Below are 23853 nucleotides of genomic sequence, written 5' to 3'. Positions count from 1 at the left end.
GTGCGGGCGAAACTGCCGTGCTTTATTTTACAGAAAACACTAACCAGGGTACTGGTTAATGCTAACTAAACAACAAACTGAAAAGCTACAAAATCAAAATGACAGACAGAACTCCGGGGGTGACCGTGACAAGCGGCAATGATCCCACGCCGACTGATCACTACCTGGGAACTAAATACACCCACACTAATTGGGTAACTAGCCACACCTGGGGCCAGGCACAAGTGGCTGAGGGCCCGGATTGATCAACCCGCGGAAGGGCTGGAACCCACTCAGGAACAATTGGGACCCTCAACCAAAACCAGATCTTCCCAGACATGACAATCCCCCCCCCCCCCCCCCCCCACCCTCCCCCTTAAGGGACGGATCCCAGACATCCCAAACAAAAGTCAACGTCGGTAGCGGGACCCGGATGACGGCTCCGGCGTAGAGGCCAGGGGCTGCAGCGGCACAAGCGGACGGGCCAGGGGCTGCAGCGGCACAGGCGGACGGGCCAGGGGCTGCAGCGGCACAGGCGAGCGGGCCAGGGGCTGCAGCGGCACAGGCGAACGGGCCGGGGGCCGCGGATTTTGTTTACATTAAATGTTGGACATTTGATTTTAAAGATTTGAGAGAATCATCATTTACTGTGACTGTAGTAATAGTGAAAACGTGACTTTATTTTACTTTTTGCAGAGCCTCCAGATCCCCCAGAGGTGGAGATCAGAGAAGTGAAGGACAGAACTATTGCCCTACGTTGGACTATGGGATTTGATGGCAACAGCCCAATCACAGGCTTTGACATTGAGAGCAAGAACAAATCAGGTAGGGAAACTGTGTCATATGATATTTGATCATATTGCATCACACTTTCGTAATTACCTCATTTGCTCCCAAAAACGTATAAAAACGTTCTATTTTAAATATTGCCATAGTCCCAAAAACTTATTTATAAGTTTTTTCTGTTTTTTTTGTTTTGTTTTTTTATGCTAGAGCATACAGAAGACTTTGATGCAGCCTCTGACCTGAAGAGATCACTTAAAGCAATGGTAGTTATTACAAAAAACGGCCAGCAGGTGGCAGCTGAGTATAAGAGATCAACCAGGGCCATGTTGCGAAAATTCCCCGGTGTTTTAAACAGATTTGAGAATAATGATGCTTAGCTATATTCTAATGATAATTAAAATGATTAATTACAGTTAATTAATTATATACAAATATACTTTTTTTCCTGCTGAAAGAAGAGACTCTAATCTTTCTTTTGGTAAGTTCCATGATTGTATAGCAATAAAACACAATATTCTGTGGGCCTTGCCAAATCAGTCAAAATTCAGTAAAACAGCAGGGAGTGAAGGGGGTTGCTTCAATGAAAATGGCTGGGAGTGAATGAGTTCATTATCCCTGCACTCACTTTGTGTGAATACAAACTATTCTGATTGCTCCTTTAACTTAACCCCTGCCTTGACTTCAGCAACCACCATAAACTGCACATTATCCCCTTTTAACAGCCTCCTGGGACACTGCTCAGAAGACCAAAGATGTCTCACCTCAGCTCAACCAGGCCACAATCATTGACCTGCACCCTTCCTCAACCTACAACATCCGCATGTTTGCCAAGAACCTAATCGGAAAGAGCGAAGCCAGTAATGAGCTCACCATCACCACTGATGAAGCTGGTAAACGGTTGCTACTGTATATATCGTCTGTGTAGATCAATGGTGTCCAAATGTGTTTCCTTCACGGGCCACATACAGAAAAATCATAATGAAAGGGCCACTTTATTTTTTTCAACTATAATTCATCAAGCACCTGAATTAGTCAATCAAGTAATTGCATATCACTGGTGTGGGGCCAAAACCTCATTACTCACAATTAGATACATTTAATATTTTTAAAAAATCATACTATTATACAGGGGTGTCAGTCGGTTTCATGGCTTAGCCCCAAGGACAGGGCTGGGCAAACGCTGTCCTCGAGGGCTGGAGTCCTGCAGGTTTGGGATGTTTCCCTTCTCTAACACAGCTGATCTATGATCAGCAAGCTCTGCATAAGCCTGATTACAATCCTGTTGTTTGGAATCAGCTTGTGTTGGAAGAGGGAAACCTCGAAAACCTGCAGGACTTCGGCCCTCGAGGACCGAGTTTGTCCGCCCCTGCCCTAGGAGATGCACAGATGGACAGATATAAAAGAAATACAATGCTGTGTAAAAGTTAGTCATCATTAGACTTGAGTTGTTATTTCCGTCAGTATTTTAATACGGTGAAGCATTTTTATCAAATTAACCAAAAATATATATGTACTCATTGTCTACAGTGTACCAAAAACTGTATGCGAAAAAGGCAACTGTTGTCATAAAGTGAGCCTATCATTTTCAATTAAGATACATTGAATTAATTATTAAGATTAAAATTCACTGATTTTCACATCCACTTTATATTTATTCTCCGCATTTGACCTATCCCCTGAGGGAGCATTGAGCAGCAGCGGCCACACTCAGGAATCATTTGGTGATCTAACCCCCAAATACCAACCTCTAATGCTGAGTACCAAGCAGGGAGGAAAACAGGTCTCATTTTTAGAGTCTTTGGTATGACCCGGTCAGGGATTGAACCCACAACCTCCCAGTCTCAGGGCAGACACTCTACCACTAGCCCACTGAGCTGGTTGTTTAACTAATCAGAGAGGTCAATGACATAAATTTGAGGCCAATGACATGAATTTGGCTCAAAACACTAACGGCTCCCAAATGCATTTGAAGTTACATGTTACATATTTTAGTGCATATGTGACAAGAAGGAAAATATTACTCAATGACTTCCAAATTTAATATGAAAGTAATATTAAAGTGTGAATATTTTTTATTTCAGGTTAAAAACTATGCTTTTCACCATGCCTATGATTGAGATCTTTCCAAGTTTTTAACCCCAAATAATTTTCCTTAAACCGTAAGTTTTATTTACTAATTTTAGTCATCTCCAAAATCGTTTATTTCTGTATTTTGTATGTGTCTTTAGTTCTTTTGAGTTTTTTTGAGTTTCCTTGTGTATGACGTGCTATAGCTGCCTGCCTTAAATTTGTTTTAAATATCTCCACTTTCTGTTCATTACTCTCAGGTTAAATTAGTCTTAAATTATGCACCTTGACTGACATGTTTCATATTCATAATATTATATCCATATTGAGTTTTATATGATTTTTACACTCACGTCTCCATTAGGTATCGCTCCACACTTACTCTCTCTACTCATCGTGCTGTTTCTTACAATTCAACATTGGTGGAGGATTAGTATTGTCAATTATATTGTTATCATCATCCACTGACGACAACCATAAATGATTGATCTTTTTACTTTAGTGTGAATTCAAGCATAAAGTTCCCTCTAAAAACCTGCTTCGTCTCTATATCAGCCAGGAACTTCACATGCATTGTAGAGTAATTATTAGACAATATATCATGGGACTTTCTGCTGTTAGCCACAGATAACTAATTGTTACTACCAACAGACAGTGATGATGACTTACTTTCTTCTTCAGAAACTTCCTTCCTTATATCCATCATGACTCCCTTTCTCAGCCTTGATAGACAATGGACGCTAATAGCGGTAGGTTAGGAGCAAGCAAACAAGCAAGAAAACATGGAATTGATTATCATTAATAAGGAAGTTCAAGTGGAATGGATTAGAATTAGATAACAAATCAGCACAAGGGCTCTCGCTACAATACTATTGAAGTGAAGGAAATCAATTGATTTCTGATCATATAAGTCATTAATTACAGCCCATCCGTCCTGTTATTTTCCTCAATGCTGTTTGTAGTTGGCATATTTGGAACACTTGGCTGACAGAGGCACGTTCAACTGCAATCATGGTCGCAGTCGACGACACAGTGAAAACATGGACTGGATTATTACTAATGAGGACGTTTTCGACATGATGGAGTGGATTGGATAATGACGCACGAGAAGCGTGGATGACCTTACACTTGGAAGTAAAGGGAAACCAACAGATTTATGATTATATTTACATGAATAATGAGGTTATGTGCCTGAATATTTAGTTCATTTCGCTTTCTGTATACTATATATTTAAGATTTGATCTTTTTAGTAAAAAAACAACAACAACAATATACAGGTATACATATTTATATTAAAAAAATACACAACCAATTCATTTAGGGAGGGCTTAAGAACATTTTAGGAAGCCTTGATCCTGGTAAAATAGGTCTAACGACGCCATTGCTATTATACTATTAGTCAGTCCACATGTGTGGGTGTTATTTTTATTTATTATTTACAAATTATTGACCAATCTAAAGTGTTGAAAATGGCTTGCTCTCTTGATGATGCAATGTTCAATTTTTGGGGTTTCCTGAGTGACTCTTTTGGCGGTACAAGGTTTCGGCTCCACACCAGCAATATTATATTATATTATATGGGTTGTTGTCAGAGCAGAAAGTGTCGGAAACCATTTTTGCATTTAAAAATTATCTTTATTCACCACACTGTTATGTAGAGAAATGTTGTTAGTTGTTTAGTTAGTTGTTAATTTGCATATTTGCCTATTTGGAATTGCAATTTTTAGTATAAGCTGCGGGCCGCTTAAAAATGAACAGTGGGCCACAAATGGTCCCTGGGCCATAGTTTGGACACCACTCGTGAAAATGTACCATTAAACTCGCATTTCCCCTCTAATAGATGCAGCATGTCAATTAATTGCTGGTTATTGTACTTTATTTACACTCAGTGAACCAATAATAGCAATAAGCATCAGATCTAAACACAGACAGAAAGTAAAGAAGAAGTGAGAAGAGGGTCACCAAAGACGAGGTCAATTCATTAACATCCTGGTAGCATCAGCTCTGTTGAACACACGCTGACCCTGCACTAAAAGCAGAACTTTTCCATTAGCGGCCTCAGTAGTAACTGTCAATAGAATGGTCAATTGAGTCCGTTTGGACCCCTTTCTGCAAATTAGCCCCCTATCTATTCATCTTCCAACTACCACTTCCACTCATACGTAAGCAGCCCCTCACATTTGTTCAACCCGGCAGGTCCAGACACACTTAAACATATTTGTCTTAGTGGACAGATTGCTGATAAATTAAAAGTGTTGTAAATTTGTCTCCAGCCCCTGATGGACCACCTCAGGATGTGCAGCTGGAGGCCCTCTCCTCCCAGAGCATCAAAGTTTCCTGGAGGGTAAGTTACTATATTATCTTTACTAAATGTTTTTAGCTACATTGCAGAGGTGGGCATTCTGTCAACATTGACGGATGCTCCGTCAAGCCGTCAATGACAGATACCCATTTTGTTAAAGATTGATGAGAAACTTAAAATAATTGACAAACTAAGCATTGACAGAAGGGGTTTTTCGTCAATCAATGTAATCATTAGTGATGTTACGCTCGAAGCAGACGCTCGAGTGCTCGCGGCAGAAGTATCACAATTGGTCGTCCCGATGTCTCGCTGGATCTGGTGGAACATCTAGTGACATCACGCTCTAAGCAGACGCTCGGCAGGTGTCGAGCGCTCGCAGCAATAAGTGTCTCGATACGTTGTTCCGATGCCGTGCTTCATTCGGTGGTCAGCCATTTTGACACTTGCTGTCAACTGAAGATGACATCAGAGTTGCTCAGGTTATGACCAATTACAGCTCACCTGTTTTTTGAGCTTGGTCATGTAAACCTGTGTTTGCAAGCTGAGCTGTATTTGGTCACTGCCTGAGCCTTAAGCAACTGTGATGTCATTTTCACTCAACAGCAAGTGGCAAAATATCCACCCCCTTAGATGGATAAAAACGGCTGGATTTTGGTTCTTATTTCACAAAAACTACTATAATCAGAATACTGTGTTTAGACCCGTGAGAGCGCATGTAACATATTATTATCTTGAAATGTATTTTGGTATTTTATTATTTTTATTATTTCTGATTTATGCTAAAAATCTCCATGTAACTGGCAAAAATACTTCGGTCAGGGAAACTTTAAGTGGAAACACAAGCTTCATAGATTTGACAAATACTGTAGTCTAATGAACTTCATAGTATTGAGAACATATCCAATAATAATAACCCCTCTTGCTTTCGGCTAGGCACCTAAGAAACACCTCCAGAATGGTGCAATCAAAGGCTACCAAGTGGGCTACAGAGAGTACAGCTCAGGTGGAAACTACCAGTTTAGCGTAATCAGCGTGGAGACGACAGGGGACAACGCAGAAAGCTTGGTATTGGACAACCTCAAGAAGTTCACCCAGTACGGCGTTGTGGTGCAAGCCAGTAACAGTGCAGGCACTGGGCCATCTTCCACTGAGGTGGCTGCCACGACACTGGAGGATGGTAAGAAAGCAGGGAAAAAGCTTCACCATTGGACTCCTTTTAATAGGCCATATTTTGACAGCAAATGACGGGAGAAAATTATGCTTTTTTTTCATAATTGCTCCTTGATTTTTGGGGGGATATGGAATCCAAACCAAAACATTCTATTTATTAATTTTATTTTTTTTTATTTTACAACTTTTCCAAATAGCAAAATACTGTTCTACTGTGGTCAATATCAAAGAGGTGAGCAATGTGAGTACACGTTAGAGTATTAATTGTAAGGTTACATTACAACTTGGTGGATATGAGATGGTATTACAATGTCTTCTTACTCTTAGAGTGGCTGCTGTTTGTGTACGTTGTCACGTCTCCTGTTCTTCTCCTTGCCCAGTACCAAGTCGTCCTCCAGAACACGTCCAAGCCACAGCTACTTTTCCAGAGGTCATATTCCTATCCTGGCTAACCCCTCCCAAAGATGCGCTGAATGGCAACCTGGTGGGCTTCAGGGTTATCTACTGGGCCAACCTGCCCGATGGAGGTACTGTTGCATTTTGCATTTGTTATCAAATGTTTTTTATAACTGCACCATGGTCTTTGCATTGGTTTATTTTTTCTAGACTAGAAATGGGTCTCATGTTCTGATTACTGAGCATCCTCTAGCTTGCAGCAATTTGCGTACACTCTGACTTGGCTTGGTCTCAGTATGATATCACATAATTTCTGCATATTTTCAAATTTGCTATGAGCTAAGAAAAGCTGTGTTATGCTGAGTAATAAGGTTGTTACTGATGCTGGTGAGTAAGCAGTAGCTTGGAGTCGCACCGGTGCATTGTGGGAATAATTCTCTTGTGGCTAAAATTCTCCATGGCCATGTGGATGTCAAATAACATGCTACGCCATTGTCACAAGTTGGGTTTGCGTGAGCGGGAGTTGATTTTGACAGCACAATTACCTTTGACCCTTGCCCTGTCACATCTTGTTGACTTGCACATTAAACATGGATGCTTAAGCACTTGACAGCCATGAGGAGTTTGCATGGTAACAGTAGGTCTCAGTATGTGTGGAAAAACAACAATGTGTTTTATCAAAGTGGACAGTATAATATCCCTAGTAATATTTTAGAGGTTTGTTTTACAATTTAATATCCAGAGGTGGTCAATGACGGACGCCCATTTTGTTGACGATTGACAGGAAACTTAAAACAATTGACAAGCTAAGCATTGAGGGAAGGGGGTTTCTGTCCGTCAATGTAATCGTAAATCTGTCAATAAATTTGGCAATCCATCAATGATGGACGCCCCATTCCGGTGACGGATTGACGATACACTAAAAGTAATGTAATAGTTTATTTACTGCAAAAGTCACAGTGATTGTCCTCGAAATGTCTGCTTCCTGGCTTTTTTACTTTCTAAAGTCATCAATGATGTCCTAATATGACAGCTGCTTGCCTACTTCATGGTTGATGCTGATTAGTGCAAGACCAGTAGGCGATCCTGTCCCATGGATGTCCTTAAGTTAGGTCTTGATGAGCTTTAGCTTCGAGAAGCTCCTCTCTGCTGAGGCTACAGTTACAGGCAGAGTGCAGGCAATTCTCAGGGAAACCAGACGTTTCTTGTGGATGAAAGCAAGGAGCTTAAAATCAGTCATGTCATCAGAAGGCAGGCTTGGCAAGTTTTTGACCTCTACAGCCAGCTCCTTTCCATTAATGTCACTTTCATCTCCAGTGCTTAATGTCCTACAGAGGTTGTCACATTGGGTGCACAATTTCTCATCATCCAATTTTTGGAAATTGAGCAGTACTCCAAATCTGGCTCTCACTTCACCTAGTGTTTCAAACCTATCCATCAAGGATTCAATGGCTGTCAACAACAACATTAAATAATGATGTTTCCAGCCTCTTCATGGCATCTACATTAGGCTCTTCTGGGGCTTCATAGGCAAAGTGCCTTTTTGTGCGTCTTAGTCTTTTAGCCTCCACATTCACTTCCTCACACATTTCTTTAGCAGTGACCTGAGCGGAAGCAAAGCCAGTTCCCTTGTAATTAGTCAGGGATGTTTTTGCCTCAGTGATGAGGTCAACTGCCACCTCATGCTGGACTGCGGGACCTTGCTGACATGGTCCACATGGTTTCGAATGTCACACCATACTACCGTGCAATTTGTGCAAATGAGAAATCGGTATGACTCAACCTCTTCTGCCAAACTTTGGGCTTCAGCCTTGGTCAGAGGATCAGTCATCTTCTCCCTGACCTCCAATAATGCTTCCCTTATATTAGAGGCCCAGTACCGCACGGCCTCTATGCTGTTAATACGGCTCTCCCACCGTGTGTCTCTCCACGTCTTGAGTCCAACAGTGACGTGTTCACTTAGAAAAAAGGTTGTACAGTTTCTGTACATTGCCAAAGTAGCTGATGCCATCTGTTGAAGCTTTTGCTGCATCAGCCTCTACCAAGTTTAGGGAATGTGCTCTACTTGGAACATAAAGCAAACGAGGATTCTTCTCAAGAGGCCTAGCTTGAACTCCTTTGCTCCTCACTTCCATGTTGGCCCAATTATCATATGATTGTCCTCTGCAATCATCAAAGGGAATATTCAGCTCCATAAATGTGTTTAAAATCAGAGATGACAAACCAAGACCTGTTGTTTCAGAAGCTACAAGAAAGCCCATAAAATGTTCCTTGATTTCTGGTGCTTTGTTCATTTTGACAGTCCTTATAATAACAGACATCTGCTCTTGGTGGCTTACATCAGGAGTACAGTCCAAAATGAGGGAATAATATTTGGACTGTTTAATTTCAGTTACCATTGTCTCCAACATATTCCTGCTGATTGAACCAATAAGTTCATTTTGGATGACATTTCCAAGATAGCTAGAATGACTGAACTGGCCACTTTCAACACGTTCACTGTGTTGCTTCATGATGGGATCAAATTTAGCAAGAAGCTCCATCTCTTAAAAAAAAAAAATCCATTGTTTTGTTGGTGTAATGTGTTCAATGACCCTCTCAGCTAGAGATTGTATGATGGAGATTAAGCAAATCAGGACATCTCTCCAGCGCCTCTTTTCAGCCTCCAATAATGTCCTTTCAGCTTCATCTATTGTCTTTCCAGTTTCTAAACGCAGCTCCAAATCTTTCTAGTTTGCCATGTGTGTTGTATGGCAAAAAAAAAAATCATCTTGTCTACAAATCTATATTGTCCTGTGTTTTTTTCCCTTTTAAGACAACATTTTTTGTGCTTTACTTTGACTAATTTCGGCGACGACTGACAGTTGTGACGTGTCTTATCAGCTGATGTTCTTGGGCGTAGCCGGCGTGGCGGAGCTGTCGTGACGCTCCATGCCGACTACGCCATCTGTCACTCGATGATCTCCAGAGAAGTGGATCCCATGTGTGAGAAAGTTAAAAAGTTCCTTCGTCCCTGTTTAGTGTGTTTAGGGTGTGTGTAGTAGACATTATGCAACTTCTCACTTTTGTAGCAAAATCCACATACTTTCAATATAAAAACATAATATATAAACAAAAGGAAGGTTTTGCCATGGGAGATCCTCTTTCAGCCATCATGAGCAACTTCTTCACCTGGAAGAGAGGGCCATCACCACAGGGACATACACAAGATTTAACATACCACCTCAAAACAATGGACAAAACTGGAAACATCAAGTTCACACATGAGGAAAAACAACAAGGACAACTCGCTTTTTTGGACATAAGTATTCACCACGAACAAAATAGCAGCATCAAGACCACAGTCTACAGGAAACCCACGCACATGGACCAGTATCTACTTTGGACCTCAGAACATCCCATTGCACACAAACTGTCAGTTGTTAGAACATTATTCTAACCCACAAGCATTATTACGGACATGGACGACAGAAGGAGAGAAGAAAAACATATAGAAACAGCATTAAAAAAAAAGGTCAATATCCACAATCGGCAATAGAAAAAGGCAAAAATCAGGTAAAAAATAAACAAAAGAGAGAATAACGAAAAAAAGAAAAAAATTAAAAGAACAGACAATCAATACAAGGAAACAATAACATTACCATATATTGGAGGTGTCACAGAACAAATACACCGAGCAATGAGAAAACACAATATAGGTACAATAATTAAGCCACACAAAAAACTAAGGCAGGAATTAGTGCATCCAAAGGACAGTAATATATGAAATACCCTGTAAAACCTGCAATAAAACATATGTTGGGGAAACAGGAAGATCTTTCAACATAAGAAAAAAAGAACAACTAAAGGAATGTGACAAACAAACAGCAACACATTACACTAGAACAGAAAAGGAAAAGGCCACACAAGAAAACCTAAAATCCGCCATATCAGATCACTGCAAACAGGAAAACCACATTATGGACTGGGACAAAGCAAGCATCATTGGAACGGAAGAACAAAAATACAAAAGTTGGAGAAAAGAAGCAATAAAGATCAGGAAATGGGCACTGGATGTGTCAGGGATGAAGGAACTTTTCAACTTTCCCACACATGGGATCCACTTCTCTGTAGATCATCGAGCGATGGAGGGCGTAGTCGGTGTGGAGCGTCACATGACAGCTCTGCCACGCCGGCTACACCCAGGAACATCAGCTGATAAGACACGTCACAACTTTCAGTTTGACAGCTTCTGAGGAAGGCGGAAGTCGTCGCCAAAACTAGTCAAGGTAAAGCACAACCTTTTTTGTCTTAAAAAAGAAAAAACACAGGACGTGTGCTGTATGTTCTAGATAGCGTGACTTTTCAGAAGTATGCCTACGTTTTTCCAGTCTCTCAGTCCCTCTGTCAATAATTGATGTTCCTTTTTTGGAAATAACTTGCAACAAAAGCAGTAAAGGGCATTGTCATTTTTGTTTTTGAGTAGATAAGCCGAGTCTGCTTTATCTTTTCCCCATTCACTAACGTTTTGGAATCTTCTGCCATCCTCTTTTTTGGGGAATGTCAAATCTGAACTAATCTGAAGTGGCCCTCTGCCTACTACATCAGTAGTAATGAATCAGAAAGAACTTATGGCTAGTCAGCAGGATCTATTGGGTTACCAAAAACAGGCTGCTGACCATGTAAATATTTAGATCACGTGTCAAGTCTGGTTCTGGTGGTCCTGGGGTTTCCTGGTCAGAAGGAGGTCCTCCTGAGGGATGTGATGGTCCTATGGCTTTCTAGTCAGGAAGTTCCAAAGATCCCTCTGTCTCAATATCCGGAGCCTCAAAATATTTTAGAATTTCTCCTAGAAAGACAAAGCTCCTTAGGTTATCAAGCAAATAGACCAAGAGTGAATATTCCTATTTTTTTTTATTACAGTAATATTGCAGTAATGCAGAATATTAAAATTAATCTTTTTATATTAAAAATTGTGATGTACAGTGTCTCTTTAAAGCTTGTACCCAATGACAAATTTGTCACTTTTAAGCATTTTCTACAATAATTTACATATTATACTGGATGAACTAGGGGCTGGCCAAGGGAAGGTTAACATCTATAAATAAATGCCCGAGGCTAAACAAACTTGCTAAAAATAAAATAAAATGGAATTTATTTTCTCCTTTGACCATTTTTCGTCTTCAATTTTCTTTTTCTTCCATTTGCCCGCGCCGCTGACATAACTTCTTATTGATGCTATTACGGTGTCTGTTTTGTTTAGTACTCTCGCTAACGGGGAAGGTAGATGTGTAGCTGTCAATTATTCTCACACAGTGATGTAGTGTCACTACCTGTGGGCCACAAAAACACCAGCTACTGCTTAAACATTCTGATTGAATTTGACATTCATTTCAACCATTTAAAGGTCAGGCTTTGACACCCTTGAGCCTCAGAGTATTTCCATCAACTATGCGTCATCTGCTGCACAACCTAATACACTGCGCATGTTTAGAGCAATGGTGACAATTTGTTCAGCTACAGGAAGTTTGGTTACAAGAAGAGAGAAGTTGACCTAACTGAATTGTGTTCATACCCTTTTCTCAGAGCTTGGAGAGATCAGGAATGTAACAACTTCTAAGCCATCACTCGAGTTGGACAGACTGGAGAAGTACACAAACTACAGCATCCAGGTGTTAGCTTTCACCCGAGCAGGCGACGGTGTTCGCAGTGAACAGATTTACATCCACACCAAGGAAGACGGTAGGCAGCCATTTCCGTAAATATAAGGCTGATGGAAATGAAATTATCACATAATAGAAATTGCACTGAATGGACCAGTGTGATGAACATTTTATTATGAGTTGTAAGGATGTTCACAGCTTTTTCTGTGTGCAATATTGCATGTTTCTTTGTTTTTTTTTTTTGCAGTAGTGTACCTATTTTTCCTATGGATTGAACATTGAGAGTTTTTAAATGAGTGAAATGAGAGAAAATGTTCATGCATTTCTGAGAAAAGTGTTTAAAGTATGCGGTGAGCGGTTTTACAGCCTTAATAAACACACTTTTATAAATGGGATCTGGGGGATGATTGGGGGGAGCGTGGTCAAGAGGATACTTCAGGGTATCCAACTATGCCAAATAATTTTTTATTATAAAAATCATTTCAATCGGAGTCTCTAAATGTTGAAATATATTTAAGTACATAATAAGTACACAGCAGATTTTTGCACATAAGGTGATCTTTATTAACAATGAACAAAATGTAAAAAAAAGAATATTCACAAGTCTATGAATAATTAACGTCAGTGTTTAACATGAATGAAATTTGCTCGCCCACACTTGTTTTGTTTAAGGAACAATTCATATTTTCTCCCCTTGTTTCATTTTATACACACCCTTTGAAAAAAATAAATAAATTAGTTACTACTACTACTACCTGTACTTTATTTACAACTACATAATGTGAGTAATGTTATTAATTAATAATAATGTTATTAAATCCCCCAATTCTAAACTAAAAATGTTAGGGTAAGTGTTAAGTATTCTTTAAGCTGTTTTGTGTGATTTTTAACTATATCTTATTTTGAAATCTTTGCTTTTAATTTGTAAGGCCGCTGCGTATTTCCGTGAACTGTTTCACGTCATTCAGCCCATGCATTTATTTTTAGCTTGTGCAAAACAACGTTAGCTTATTGATGTCCGTCCAAAACAACCTATCTGAACATAAAAGTCATTTTAAATAGTCACTCACATCTCACGGGGAAACCATTAAAACATTGCCAAAAACGTGTAATCTTGGGACTCGAGAGATTCTTCTTCTCCAGACTTCTATTGAGGTGGATTACAACATTTTGTGGTAAATAGCGCCAGCTACTGTGCAGGAGGGGCATAACAATTTGTATGCGTCTGAAAAAAATGCTGGCAGTCTGCATTGCAAGACGTGCAGCGCCACTGCGCTGTCGTGATATGTTAATTATTTGGCACCTGGGGGGTGGGGGGTCCAATCTCATTTGAGGGGGGGGCAGTGTCACCCCGGCTTCCCCTCTGGCTCCACCAGTGTTAATAAATGTACAAAATAAAGCTGTCGACTTCACAGATTTCACCTGGTGTGGGTATTTTTTTTAAGCGTAACTCCAGAGATAAATGAGGAACACTGTAATCCAATACAGCATTTTGTCTTAAAACTGCATGAAATTAATGGCAATTTTCCATTTTTCAAATGTTTTGTTTCTAGTTGAATGACTAGATCACATTGGGGTCACCAATGTGGCAGAAAGAAGAAGCACTTGCTGCTGATTGTGAACACATTTCTTTAATCTTCAATTGCCAACAAATGAATGAATCACCATTCAACATTGCATTCAAACCCCACCTACCTGCTGGGTGACAGGCAGGGTCCTAATGTTCGCAACAATATACTGTGTTTTTCATGCTTTAAGTGGAACGCTATACCTCTTGTAGCAGGAAACCCTGATGTTTGAAAAATATAGTAAATACTACTAGAGTACGGTATCATCTTTGTATTTCAGTTCCTGGTCCACCTGGTGGTGTGAAGGCAGCAGCTGCTTCCAACTCAGTGGTGTTTGTCTCATGGCTTCCTCCTATTAAAGTGAACGGCATCATCAGGAAATACACTGTTTTCTGCTCCAACCCACACCCCACGGTAATACATAATACTGTACAGTAATATAAATATAATCAAAGAGTGAAATTAAAAAGTATGTATTTTAACTACATGCACTGTATGTCAAAACTATTGTGCTAGCTAAATTCTAATTGCATCATCACTTTTTTCAGAATTTTTTAGTTAAGTGCAGCAGTGACTGGTTTATTCCTGAATTATTATTTTTTAGTTGTAACAGAAAAGTCAAACTGGAATGTCCAAACTTAAGGTTAGAGTTGTACACCATAGTTTCACAAACACAGTATTAAGGGAGATAGTTTTTTTTTATATGTATACTTGACTGATAAGGATGCACCACAGAAGATAGGTGATTTATCAAATACATTTTTGACAAGGTGCAAATTGAGTCGAGGTTTATTGGGAGCACCGAACGAATTAAGGTGAAAAATGGTGCGCAGTTATATAATATATATATATATGCATTTGTATGGTAATGATGATTGTTCCTGAAAGATTTTTAATTGTAATAGAAAAGTCTGACTGGAATGTCTTCCAACACACAGGTCAGCAGTGAGTTTGAAGCCGCCCCAGATGTGTTCTTCTACCGGATCCCCAACCTGAGCAGGAACCGGCAATACAGTGTCTGGGTGGTGGCCGTCACTGCTGCCGGCCGTGGAAATGCCAGCAAAATCATCAGCGTTAAACCCATGGCTGAAGGCAAGTGAAACAATGGAACTTTGAAAATGATTAACGAATGACGACTGTCCGATTCTGCTGCTTTGTAAGTCTGAAGTGTTCCTTGGTTTGTGGGGCATCAGTTTAAGACGACAGTATCAGAAACAGTAGGTTTCTGTCAATTGAATAAAATTCCAAAGATTATAACAAAAGCTACATCATTTATGGCGGTTCACACGATCACTACATTGCATGTAGTGACCTCAGCAAAATGCTCACGCCTATCGTGTGATCTTATTTCCACATCATTTTCTTAGCGTGAGCGTGGATGATGGCATATGCAGATAAACCACCAGGTGTCACGACCCCTGACTCTTATCAGGGGGATCACATTGCTTCTGAATGTATTTTTTAGACATTATCTCTGCATTAGAGAAAGAAGATATGCAGCCATCTGTGACTCGAATGTAAGGATCTGTAAGAAGAAGAAGAGGAAATTGGCTCAATCCTAATTTTAAAACAACACTAAGGAACTTTTAATTTACGTTGATTGTGGCGGTAATGTTATGCCTGAAGGAAGACCACATTTTCCATGAGGACAAGTGCATTGCGTCGTTTTTTGAGATCACACACATTCATATTGACTTCCGTCTAGGGGTGCAGCAATTAACCAGTTATACGTTTAAAGTGGTTTTTAAACATCAGGATTAAATAACCACAGCCGTTCAACAACACCAGTTATTTTCGCTCACGTGCGTCGCAAAATGAGCCATGCGGCATAGTTCATAGCTTTTCTGTTTCCACACGGCCCTTTTAGCGGGCGCATAAGAACACCGGGCTCAGATTTAAACGCCGCCCGGGGAGAGTTGTGTACTCGACGGCTGTGGGTAGGGTTCCGAGGCGGCCAGGCCTGTCGCCGCTGCCGGGAACCACCGGCACACCGCCTGTCACACCGCCGTTCCGTCGCCACAGACTAGAGAGGCCATAGGCCGACACTTTTGAAGCCGCAGGGACTCCCAAGAAAGGTATCTCAGCATATGCATTATGGCTGCAAAATGCCTACATGTGTAGCGGTAAACTGCACAAATCGCCAGTTTAAAGGCTGTGGACGAACATTTCATCTGTAAGTATGGTTGAAATGGAAAAAAATTGAAAGATGAAAGAAAAAGATGATAATCATTTGTTTTACATAGTGCCTAGGCCCTATTTTAAGAGTCTGTTTAATCTGCTGTATTTGTTTTAAAAGGCAGCAACTTTTTTCAAATTAATTTTCAGGTTATTTATTGTTGTTAAAAATAAACATTTTCAATGAATGCTGATGTGACTTTTTTAATGTCTACCAGAATAACCGTAAAAAACTTTTTTCTCAGACAATAATCGTACACCAAAATCTGAAACCGTTGCACCCCTACTTCCGTCTTTGTAATGAATGGGGAAAGGGGGAAGTGATGTATTCCATAAATTAGTCAGCACATTTGTAGTTTTTTGCAGCAGTGTTCCCCTTCCTACCATCCTCCTCAAAGTTGCTTATTGCCAGTAAAACTGATACAGACCCCCCTCAATCCATGGAAACGGTACCATTCAACTAGTTTTAAGTCGATGTTTCATCAAAAGAGTTATGAAAATATTTTATTAAGGTTAAAATGTTTCTTAGTGCTTCTTTAATGCTGCTTGCTCGTACCAAATTTATATATTCTAGTGAAAATGTTTTTAGTAGTACTGAACTCGACCCCCAAAAAGTCACTTATTTGTTCCTCTCGAAAGACGGAAGAAAGCCCTGAAACCTGTTTCACTTTGGGGATTTAGTTAGGACCCATTCATCGCTACTTGCAGTTTGAAATGTATTTTATTTATTTATTTATTTGTAGCTCCCGCACGCATCTTGACCTTCAACAGGACGGTCACAACACCCTGGATGAAAGACATTGTGTTGCCTTGTAAGGCGGTTGGGGATCCTTCACCAACGATCAAGTGGTTGAAAGAGATGTGAGTATCCACTAGCATGAAGTCAGTGTGATTGTAAATGAATGTATCTTTTGTATATGGTCATTTAGCACACAACGCTAAGCTGATTCCCCTCACACTTGTGTGTTGCAGCAATGGAACCCCTGCACCTGTTGCAATTGACAGCCGGCGCAGTGTTCATGGTAATGGCAGTCTTGTTATCCGGACAGTGAAAGCAGAGGATTCCGGGAACTATACTTGTGTTGCCAGTAATAGCTTTGGCTCGGATAAGATCGTCCTCAACCTGCAGGTTCAAGGTAGGAAATTAAAACTAATTCACCTTGTCGCTATTTTTTTTTAACCAATCCTATCCTCCTCCAGTTAGCCACTCTTTTTGTGCTCTGACCATAGCAATTCAAGTAGTGTCTTGGTGGGAAAAAAAAACTAAAAACTAAGGTGAAGTGAATTGAGGTGCTTAATTTAGACAAAAGTAGTGATATTGAATCTCAGTGGGAGTATTCCTGGTTAATAAATCCCTTGTAGTGACCCGGTACATATTATGTACATTTGAATGTTTTTGATCTTTTAAATCAAAGAGAAAGCATTAAAAAATAAATACTTGGGATCTTAGATTTCCACCATATTGTGGAAACATGTAGACGTTCAAAATGGCACCGTGCTGTTATTGCATTTGGGAGTTGCATAGTTTGTATACAAAGTATGGTACATTTACATAATTAGTACGTATAGACACCCATTATAATTCATAATTTTTTATATATTGTAAACTGATGTATTTCAAAGCATTTTCCGGGATTAGGGCATGAATCACTTCAGTTCATTCAAAAAGAAAATATTTTGAGAGTGTTTACACTACTACACCACCAGGTGGTGCCAGAGACCAGTTAATTATTTTTCTAGCAATTCAATTGAAGTCAAGGGTTACAATGGAGCACCATGAAAACTGTCAACAACGGTTGGGAATGTCATTAGACATGCTCGTGTTGTCGTGTGTGCGCATCACACACACGGGAAGAAAAAAAACTACATATGTATGGATAGGCGGCATCTATAGGTTACAAAACCTTACAAACCTTATTAACATTCACAACAAGCTGCAGCATTTTTGTGTTGTGTACAATGGATTAATGATTGCATTCATTTCAATGGGGGGAAATGACTTCAGAAAACCATAAATTATTTCTATCTCTATTCCAGAAGCACCGATCTTATTTTATTTTATTTTTTTTACAATTGGTTAGTGTCCACCCCATTTTGTTTGTAAACTAATTATGTGTCTTTTTCAGTTCCACCTGACCAGCCTCGCCTCACAGTGACCAAGACAACAACAACTTCCATCACGCTGTCTTGGATACCTGGAGACAATGGTGGCAGCTCCATAAGAGGTTAGATATATGTGGAATTTTTCTTGAGTCACTGCGCAAATTGGTTTGCAACATGGAGACATTGGCAAACCGCCTTGAACAATTGGTTGCGAAATCGTTATCGGTCAAACTCCTGGAGGTGATGCTTCGGGATCCTTTCCCCTATCCCACACATGCAAGTCTTCGGAATTTGCTTTATCTCAAGCCGGGTAAACACATAAAGACAATCTGGCTGTTTTTGTCACGATTTTGCCCCTTCCCGACCAAGTACGTCAAACGGCCTGAAACAGACCTCTAAATAATAACACCACATAGGTCTTTTTGAAATTATGACCAAGTATTATGTATTGTAGTTTAGCGACCCCTATCAACCATGTAAATAGCTAGAAAATAGTACACTGCACCATAACGGGAGTTACTGGGATTCGGACCCGGTCGTCTGGTCGCAAGACGAGCGTCTATTCAACTGAGCTAACAGGCCCGTAGTTATGGAAGTGTTTTAATAACACTACAAGTTTTGTAACCTCAGCCATACTACAACCTCAACCTCTTACTACTTATTTTAGTCATCATTGTGTTGCTATGTACAGTATTTTTTCCCCCAGGCCCATATTATGCTGCCCTTAAAAGAAGCAGGGATTGGGCCTTGTTTTTTTCCCCCTTTTTTTCCATCTAAGAAACTCAGAAATCTCCCTCTGTTGGTCATTGTTATTTTTCGTGTTTCTCAGACGGGTTGTGACTGTGATGATTAAATTCTTTATGTGTTTTTATGGCCAATAAATCTGCTTCTAATTCTAATCATCATCATCTGTCAAATGATTCTTCCTAAACTGATCTGGCATTCAATAACCATATTTTGTCCCTAGGCTACATTCTGCAATATTCTGAAGACAACAGTGAACAGTGGGGCAACTTCGCCATTAGTCCAAGTGAGCGCTCCTACCGGTTGGAGAACCTCAAGTGTGGCACCTGGTATAAGTTTACTTTAACGGCCCAGAATGCTGTTGGGCCTGGACGCATAAGTGAGATAATTGAAGCAAAGACCCATGGGAAAGGTGAGGAACATGTTTATTATGGCTTTTTTTTGTTGTTGCACACAACACAATAGTTGTGTGCCATGTTTGCACAAATCTTAGTCATGTGTCATCAAAACGGATGATCAAACATTCCACTCTGTGTTTTGCATCTGGCTTTTGCGTCTTGTTTCACATCTTCATATAGCCTATAGACTTGTGTTCATTCTTACCTTGTCTTATCATGCCATCAGAACCCCAGTACTCCAAAGAGCAGGAGCTCTTTACCAGTATCAATGCCACTCGAGTGAAACTCAACCTGAACGGCTGGAACAATGGTGGATGCCCGATCACCTCCTTTACACTGGAGTATCGGCCAATGGATTCCCCTTCATGGACCACAGCACAGCGCACCTCCCTCACCAAGAGTTACATCCTTTACGACCTGCAGGAGGCAACCTGGTATGAGCTTCAGATGAAAATCTACAACAGCGCTGGCTATTCTGAGAAGAGGGTCAAGTTTGCAACGCTCAGCTATGACGGCAGTAAGTTCAACTAGAAGAGTGAGGCGAGCTTGCCTTGTAGAACTATTTTGTGAAAAGGAAAGTTTTTAGTCTATTTACAAATGAGTACAGAAAGTAAATGTATTTAAAACAAAGTTAATTTAGGTTTTAATTTTGATGTAAAAAGCTTTTGGAATGGATGTAACAATTTGAAGTTACTGTATATATACAAAATCTTAGGTTTGGGCTTTTATTTTGAAATTAAGGAGAAAAAACTTTGAAGGAAATATTAAGTATTTTTCTGGCTGTTTTTCTAACAGGGAAGTAAAACGCCCGGTTCAGTATAACCCCTTGTGGTTGCCGCACCCCCCTCTTGTCCTAATGCCGGCTGCTGCGCGCATCGCCCACAAAACTCTGGAGAGCTGCATTCGAGCACTTCTCTGAGTAGCCCACGGAAGACCGGCCAGCCCTTGCAGTACAACCGCGTCTTCTTTAAATGTGCAAATTGGATGGATGTTCAATTCTTCAATAAACATTTGAAACAAAACTGCTCCTTTGGCGCAAGAAATCGTAGTCGAGGAGGAGGGGAGGGAGAAAAAAAAACCTGAAAGGGACGCGAACCCAGGACCTTCTGTTTGGAGGTTGAGTGTACTATTCACTGCACCATTCATTCCGTTGAACAGTGCAGAAATTTTACTTGTAGTTTACACAAGAGTGGGAATTTAAGACGGCCAATTGTCATTTCATTTTGGTGGATCCGCACCTAATGATGTCATAGAGTGAGCACGTTTTCTCGGGTTGGGAGGGGCTGGTGCTTGGAGAGCAAAATGACCTAGAATTTCTCATAGAGGGGCAAATGGAGGAAAACACCACTTTGGTGATTTTAACATAGCTTAAGCCCCCAAAAAGTTGATTTTTCACGTTACAGTCCCTTTAATTACAATGATTTTAATCAGTCAAGAAATATGACATGTACAGGCAAACCTAAATTTTTATTTTGAAAATTTGAAAAAACTATTTGCAATAGGGATGAACTGAACAAAATGGAAGGATACAAATTGGTGAAAAATATGGAAATTAGAGGTAAATGCCTAAAAATGTGAATGTTTGGCTTCCACTGACCTACATTTACAACTTAAATTCTTATATTTGTTTAATGAAATTTGATCAATTTATTAAATTCATCAATTTATTCTAACACTGAGCATTTCTGTTAGCTGCACAGATTCCAGTATATGTGCATGTTAGTTTATTGTTATTTCATCCAGTGAGATTTCTGTGTAGCAATGTCATAACACAATGACCCCTTGGCAGGCACCATTGCCCCGCTGGTGAAGGCCCCCAATCTGAGTGAGGACATCTCTGGAGGTGGCGAAGGTTTGAAGATGATGGTGACCATTTCCTGTGTGTTGGTGGGAATTGTTGTAATCTTCATCGGCCTGCTGGTACTGAGGAGGAGAAGGCGTGAGCAGAGGTTAAAGAGACTGCGAGGTGAGACGGCAGAGGGCACCTGCGTCTTGTATGACGCATTCCTCATCTACGGAAGAGGATTAGGGCCAGTGAAGAGAGAGAGAAAAAGTTCTGACTTTAAAGTGAGAATTCTGACTTTAATGTGAGAATTCCGGCTTTAAAGTCAGAATTCTCACTTTAATCACAGTCAGAATTCTCACTTTTCAGAATTCTCACTTTAAATTGAGAATAATAATAGCACTAATAGTCAGAATTCTGAGATTAAAGTGAGAATTGTATTATTGTATTATATTTATATTCCTTTGCACGAAGCTGTCCTCTTTTTCTGAAGCGCTTTGTGACTTCTGTGTGTGAAAAGCGCTATAGAAATAAAGATTACTTACTTACTTACTAATTGTCACTTTAAACTGAGAATTCTGAGCTCAAAGTCAGAATTCTCACTTTAAAGTCAGAATTCTCACTTTAACCCCCGGAGAACCCATGGGGTCAAATTTGGCCCCTATAAATTCTGCTACTCAAATAACAAAGACTTTTTTTTTCTTTTTTTTTTACAAATTTAACTTCAAAAGTCCAGAGTGCCAATTCTGACCCCTGCATGGGGTCATCTAGTGGATGAATATTGCACTTACATGAGCCAGAGTGGTGGTGACAAGATGGCTGGCAACATGCCAATTTTGTTGAGCTGGAAATCAATCCAAACAAAACCATCTTCTCAGCAAACCATCAGATGGTAAAATTGTGTTTTTTTTTTGTTAATCTATTTCATATCATGTTGCAGAATGCCTAGGAGTATGTTTTACAATTCTGAGCTAGTTAAAAAAAAAAAGGGTTAAAATTGAAAAAACATATATTTTGGTGTTCAGTGAACTTATAGCAGTCATTTAATGTATAATTCATAATTTTCCAAAGAAGAAAAGGGTTCTTGGGTTCTCCAGGGTTAAAGTCAGAATTCTGAGAATAAAGTCAGAATCCTGCCAACCTTTTTTTCCCCTTCACTGGCCCTAATCCTCTTCCGTACTCATCTTCATACAGCACATTAAATATTGTATCCTCATTTTGTTTTCCAGATGCAAAAAGTTTGGCTGAGATGTTAATGAGGTAAGAGTCTTTCCTTAGTATCATTATGCTTAAAAAGGGCTTGTCATAAAGGAATTACTTCTGCTTCCCAGTAAAAACACACGTCCAGCAGAACCAGTCAACAAACAGCAGCAAACCCTCCGAATGCACATCGACATTCCAAGAGCTCAGCTTCTAATTGAGGAGAGAGACACCATGGAGACTGTTGGTAAGCACATCATAAACATGTGCATTTCATGATAATCAAGTCCGTGAGTGATGGTTGCGTTTCTGAGCTTGCCTTTGTTACTGCTCTGTAGATGACAGGTCCACTGTGTTACTGACTGATAATGACTTTGGGGAAACACAGAAACAGAAGTCATCCACAGTCACCCATACTGTCCACTATCAGTCTCTCTCCCAAGCCACCGGTCCTCTGGTAGACGTGTCTGATGCCAGACCAGGAACCAGTAAGTCCAGTACGGACCCCCTTTTTTTACTTCATAAAATGTGCAAATTCCCTAGATTTGTGTTGGAGGCTATTCTTATTTTTAGGGTGACATTTACAATCTGTCTCTGCACTGCAGATGAAAAATTGCCTTTTGGCTAATTCTGGCATATTTGCTGAAATGTTTATTAATATTTACTGTCCCTGATACTAATAAACAGATTAAAGAGAACTAATGAAATGCGGGAGTGGTGCAACGGATCATCATTGATCTGTGGTCAGTTTGGGATCAGGCCTCACAGTTTGGGTCGCGCACGATCCGCGGATTGGTTAGTGGGAAGAAGGAAAAAAAGTGCGCATTCACAGTCGATACCATTCAGACATGTCAAGAAAGCGGAAACATACTCAATGTAATACACTAAACCTAATTTCAAAATAAAGTTTTCCAAATACAGTAATACATTGACGGCAATGCCTAGTACACTTTTACTTTGAAGTTGGCCCACGTCGTGATGGCTAGCTTGACTACCCTTTTAGACGTTTAGGATTTATTTATCGTAGTTTTGATTGACATTGCAGTTGCGACCAACATCAACACAACGCTATCCTAAACTAATGTTCAATCGCTAATTTAGGACCCTAAGAAACCGCTGATTAATTACACCATCATTGTATGATACGGCAGAAGTCTCAGCCGTAAGTGGCTAGCGGCTAGCTGTTAGCATTACCAACGAGTGTCTGGCTGGTAAACTGTAAATGAGTTTGACAGCTGGCCTTACTTGAATTATTTTTCAATATTCTGGAGCAAGGCTAATTTGTAATTCACTTTCCATGTTTAAAGGAAGAGAATGTGCCTTTTATTGCACTTTGAGGTATTTTCATTATATATATATAAAAAAAAAAGATAAATAGAAATTGGATGGATGTTCAATTGTTCACGAAGCATTTGAAACAAAACCGCTCCTTGCCGCAAGAAATAGTAGTGGAGGAGGAGAGGAGAAGAGGGAAGAAAGAAAGAAAGAAAATAGGGGAAATAAAGACAACATTGAGTGTGTCTCAAAACTGAGCCTGCT

General features: G+C 40.0%; 1 protein-coding gene across 2 annotated transcripts in view; it reads left to right on the top strand.

Moving 5' to 3' along the window:
• dscama (Down syndrome cell adhesion molecule a) overlaps nt 1-23853 on the top strand; it is a 187905-nt gene that overhangs the window by 156102 nt on the left and 7950 nt on the right. The window contains exons 14-30 of one of the 2 annotated variants that reach the window (XM_086057565.1): nt 676-804; nt 1488-1655; nt 5107-5177; nt 6069-6312; nt 6686-6832; nt 12267-12422; nt 14192-14325; nt 14850-15003; nt 16830-16947; nt 17059-17222; nt 18213-18311; nt 19157-19345; nt 19558-19848; nt 21121-21297; nt 22344-22374; nt 22446-22561; nt 22653-22802. In XM_086057565.1, coding sequence (XP_085913691.1) covers nt 676-804; nt 1488-1655; nt 5107-5177; nt 6069-6312; nt 6686-6832; nt 12267-12422; nt 14192-14325; nt 14850-15003; nt 16830-16947; nt 17059-17222; nt 18213-18311; nt 19157-19345; nt 19558-19848; nt 21121-21297; nt 22344-22374; nt 22446-22561; nt 22653-22802 — 2538 coding nt within the window. Of the gene's footprint in view, nt 1-675; nt 805-1487; nt 1656-5106; nt 5178-6068; nt 6313-6685; nt 6833-12266; nt 12423-14191; nt 14326-14849; nt 15004-16829; nt 16948-17058; nt 17223-18212; nt 18312-19156; nt 19346-19557; nt 19849-21120; nt 21298-22343; nt 22375-22445; nt 22562-22652; nt 22812-23853 lie in introns of both variants that reach the window. The other variant, XM_086057564.1, reaches the window with a different exon arrangement.

Source organism: Leptonotus elevatus, chromosome 16 (assembly GCF_054856555.1).
Source record: "Leptonotus elevatus isolate MCC_2025b chromosome 16, RoL_Lele_1.0, whole genome shotgun sequence".
Taxonomy (NCBI): Eukaryota; Metazoa; Chordata; class Actinopteri; order Syngnathiformes; family Syngnathidae; genus Leptonotus; species Leptonotus elevatus.
Note: the sequence above shows the minus strand (reverse complement) of the source record. Positions and strands in the feature narration are given on the sequence as shown.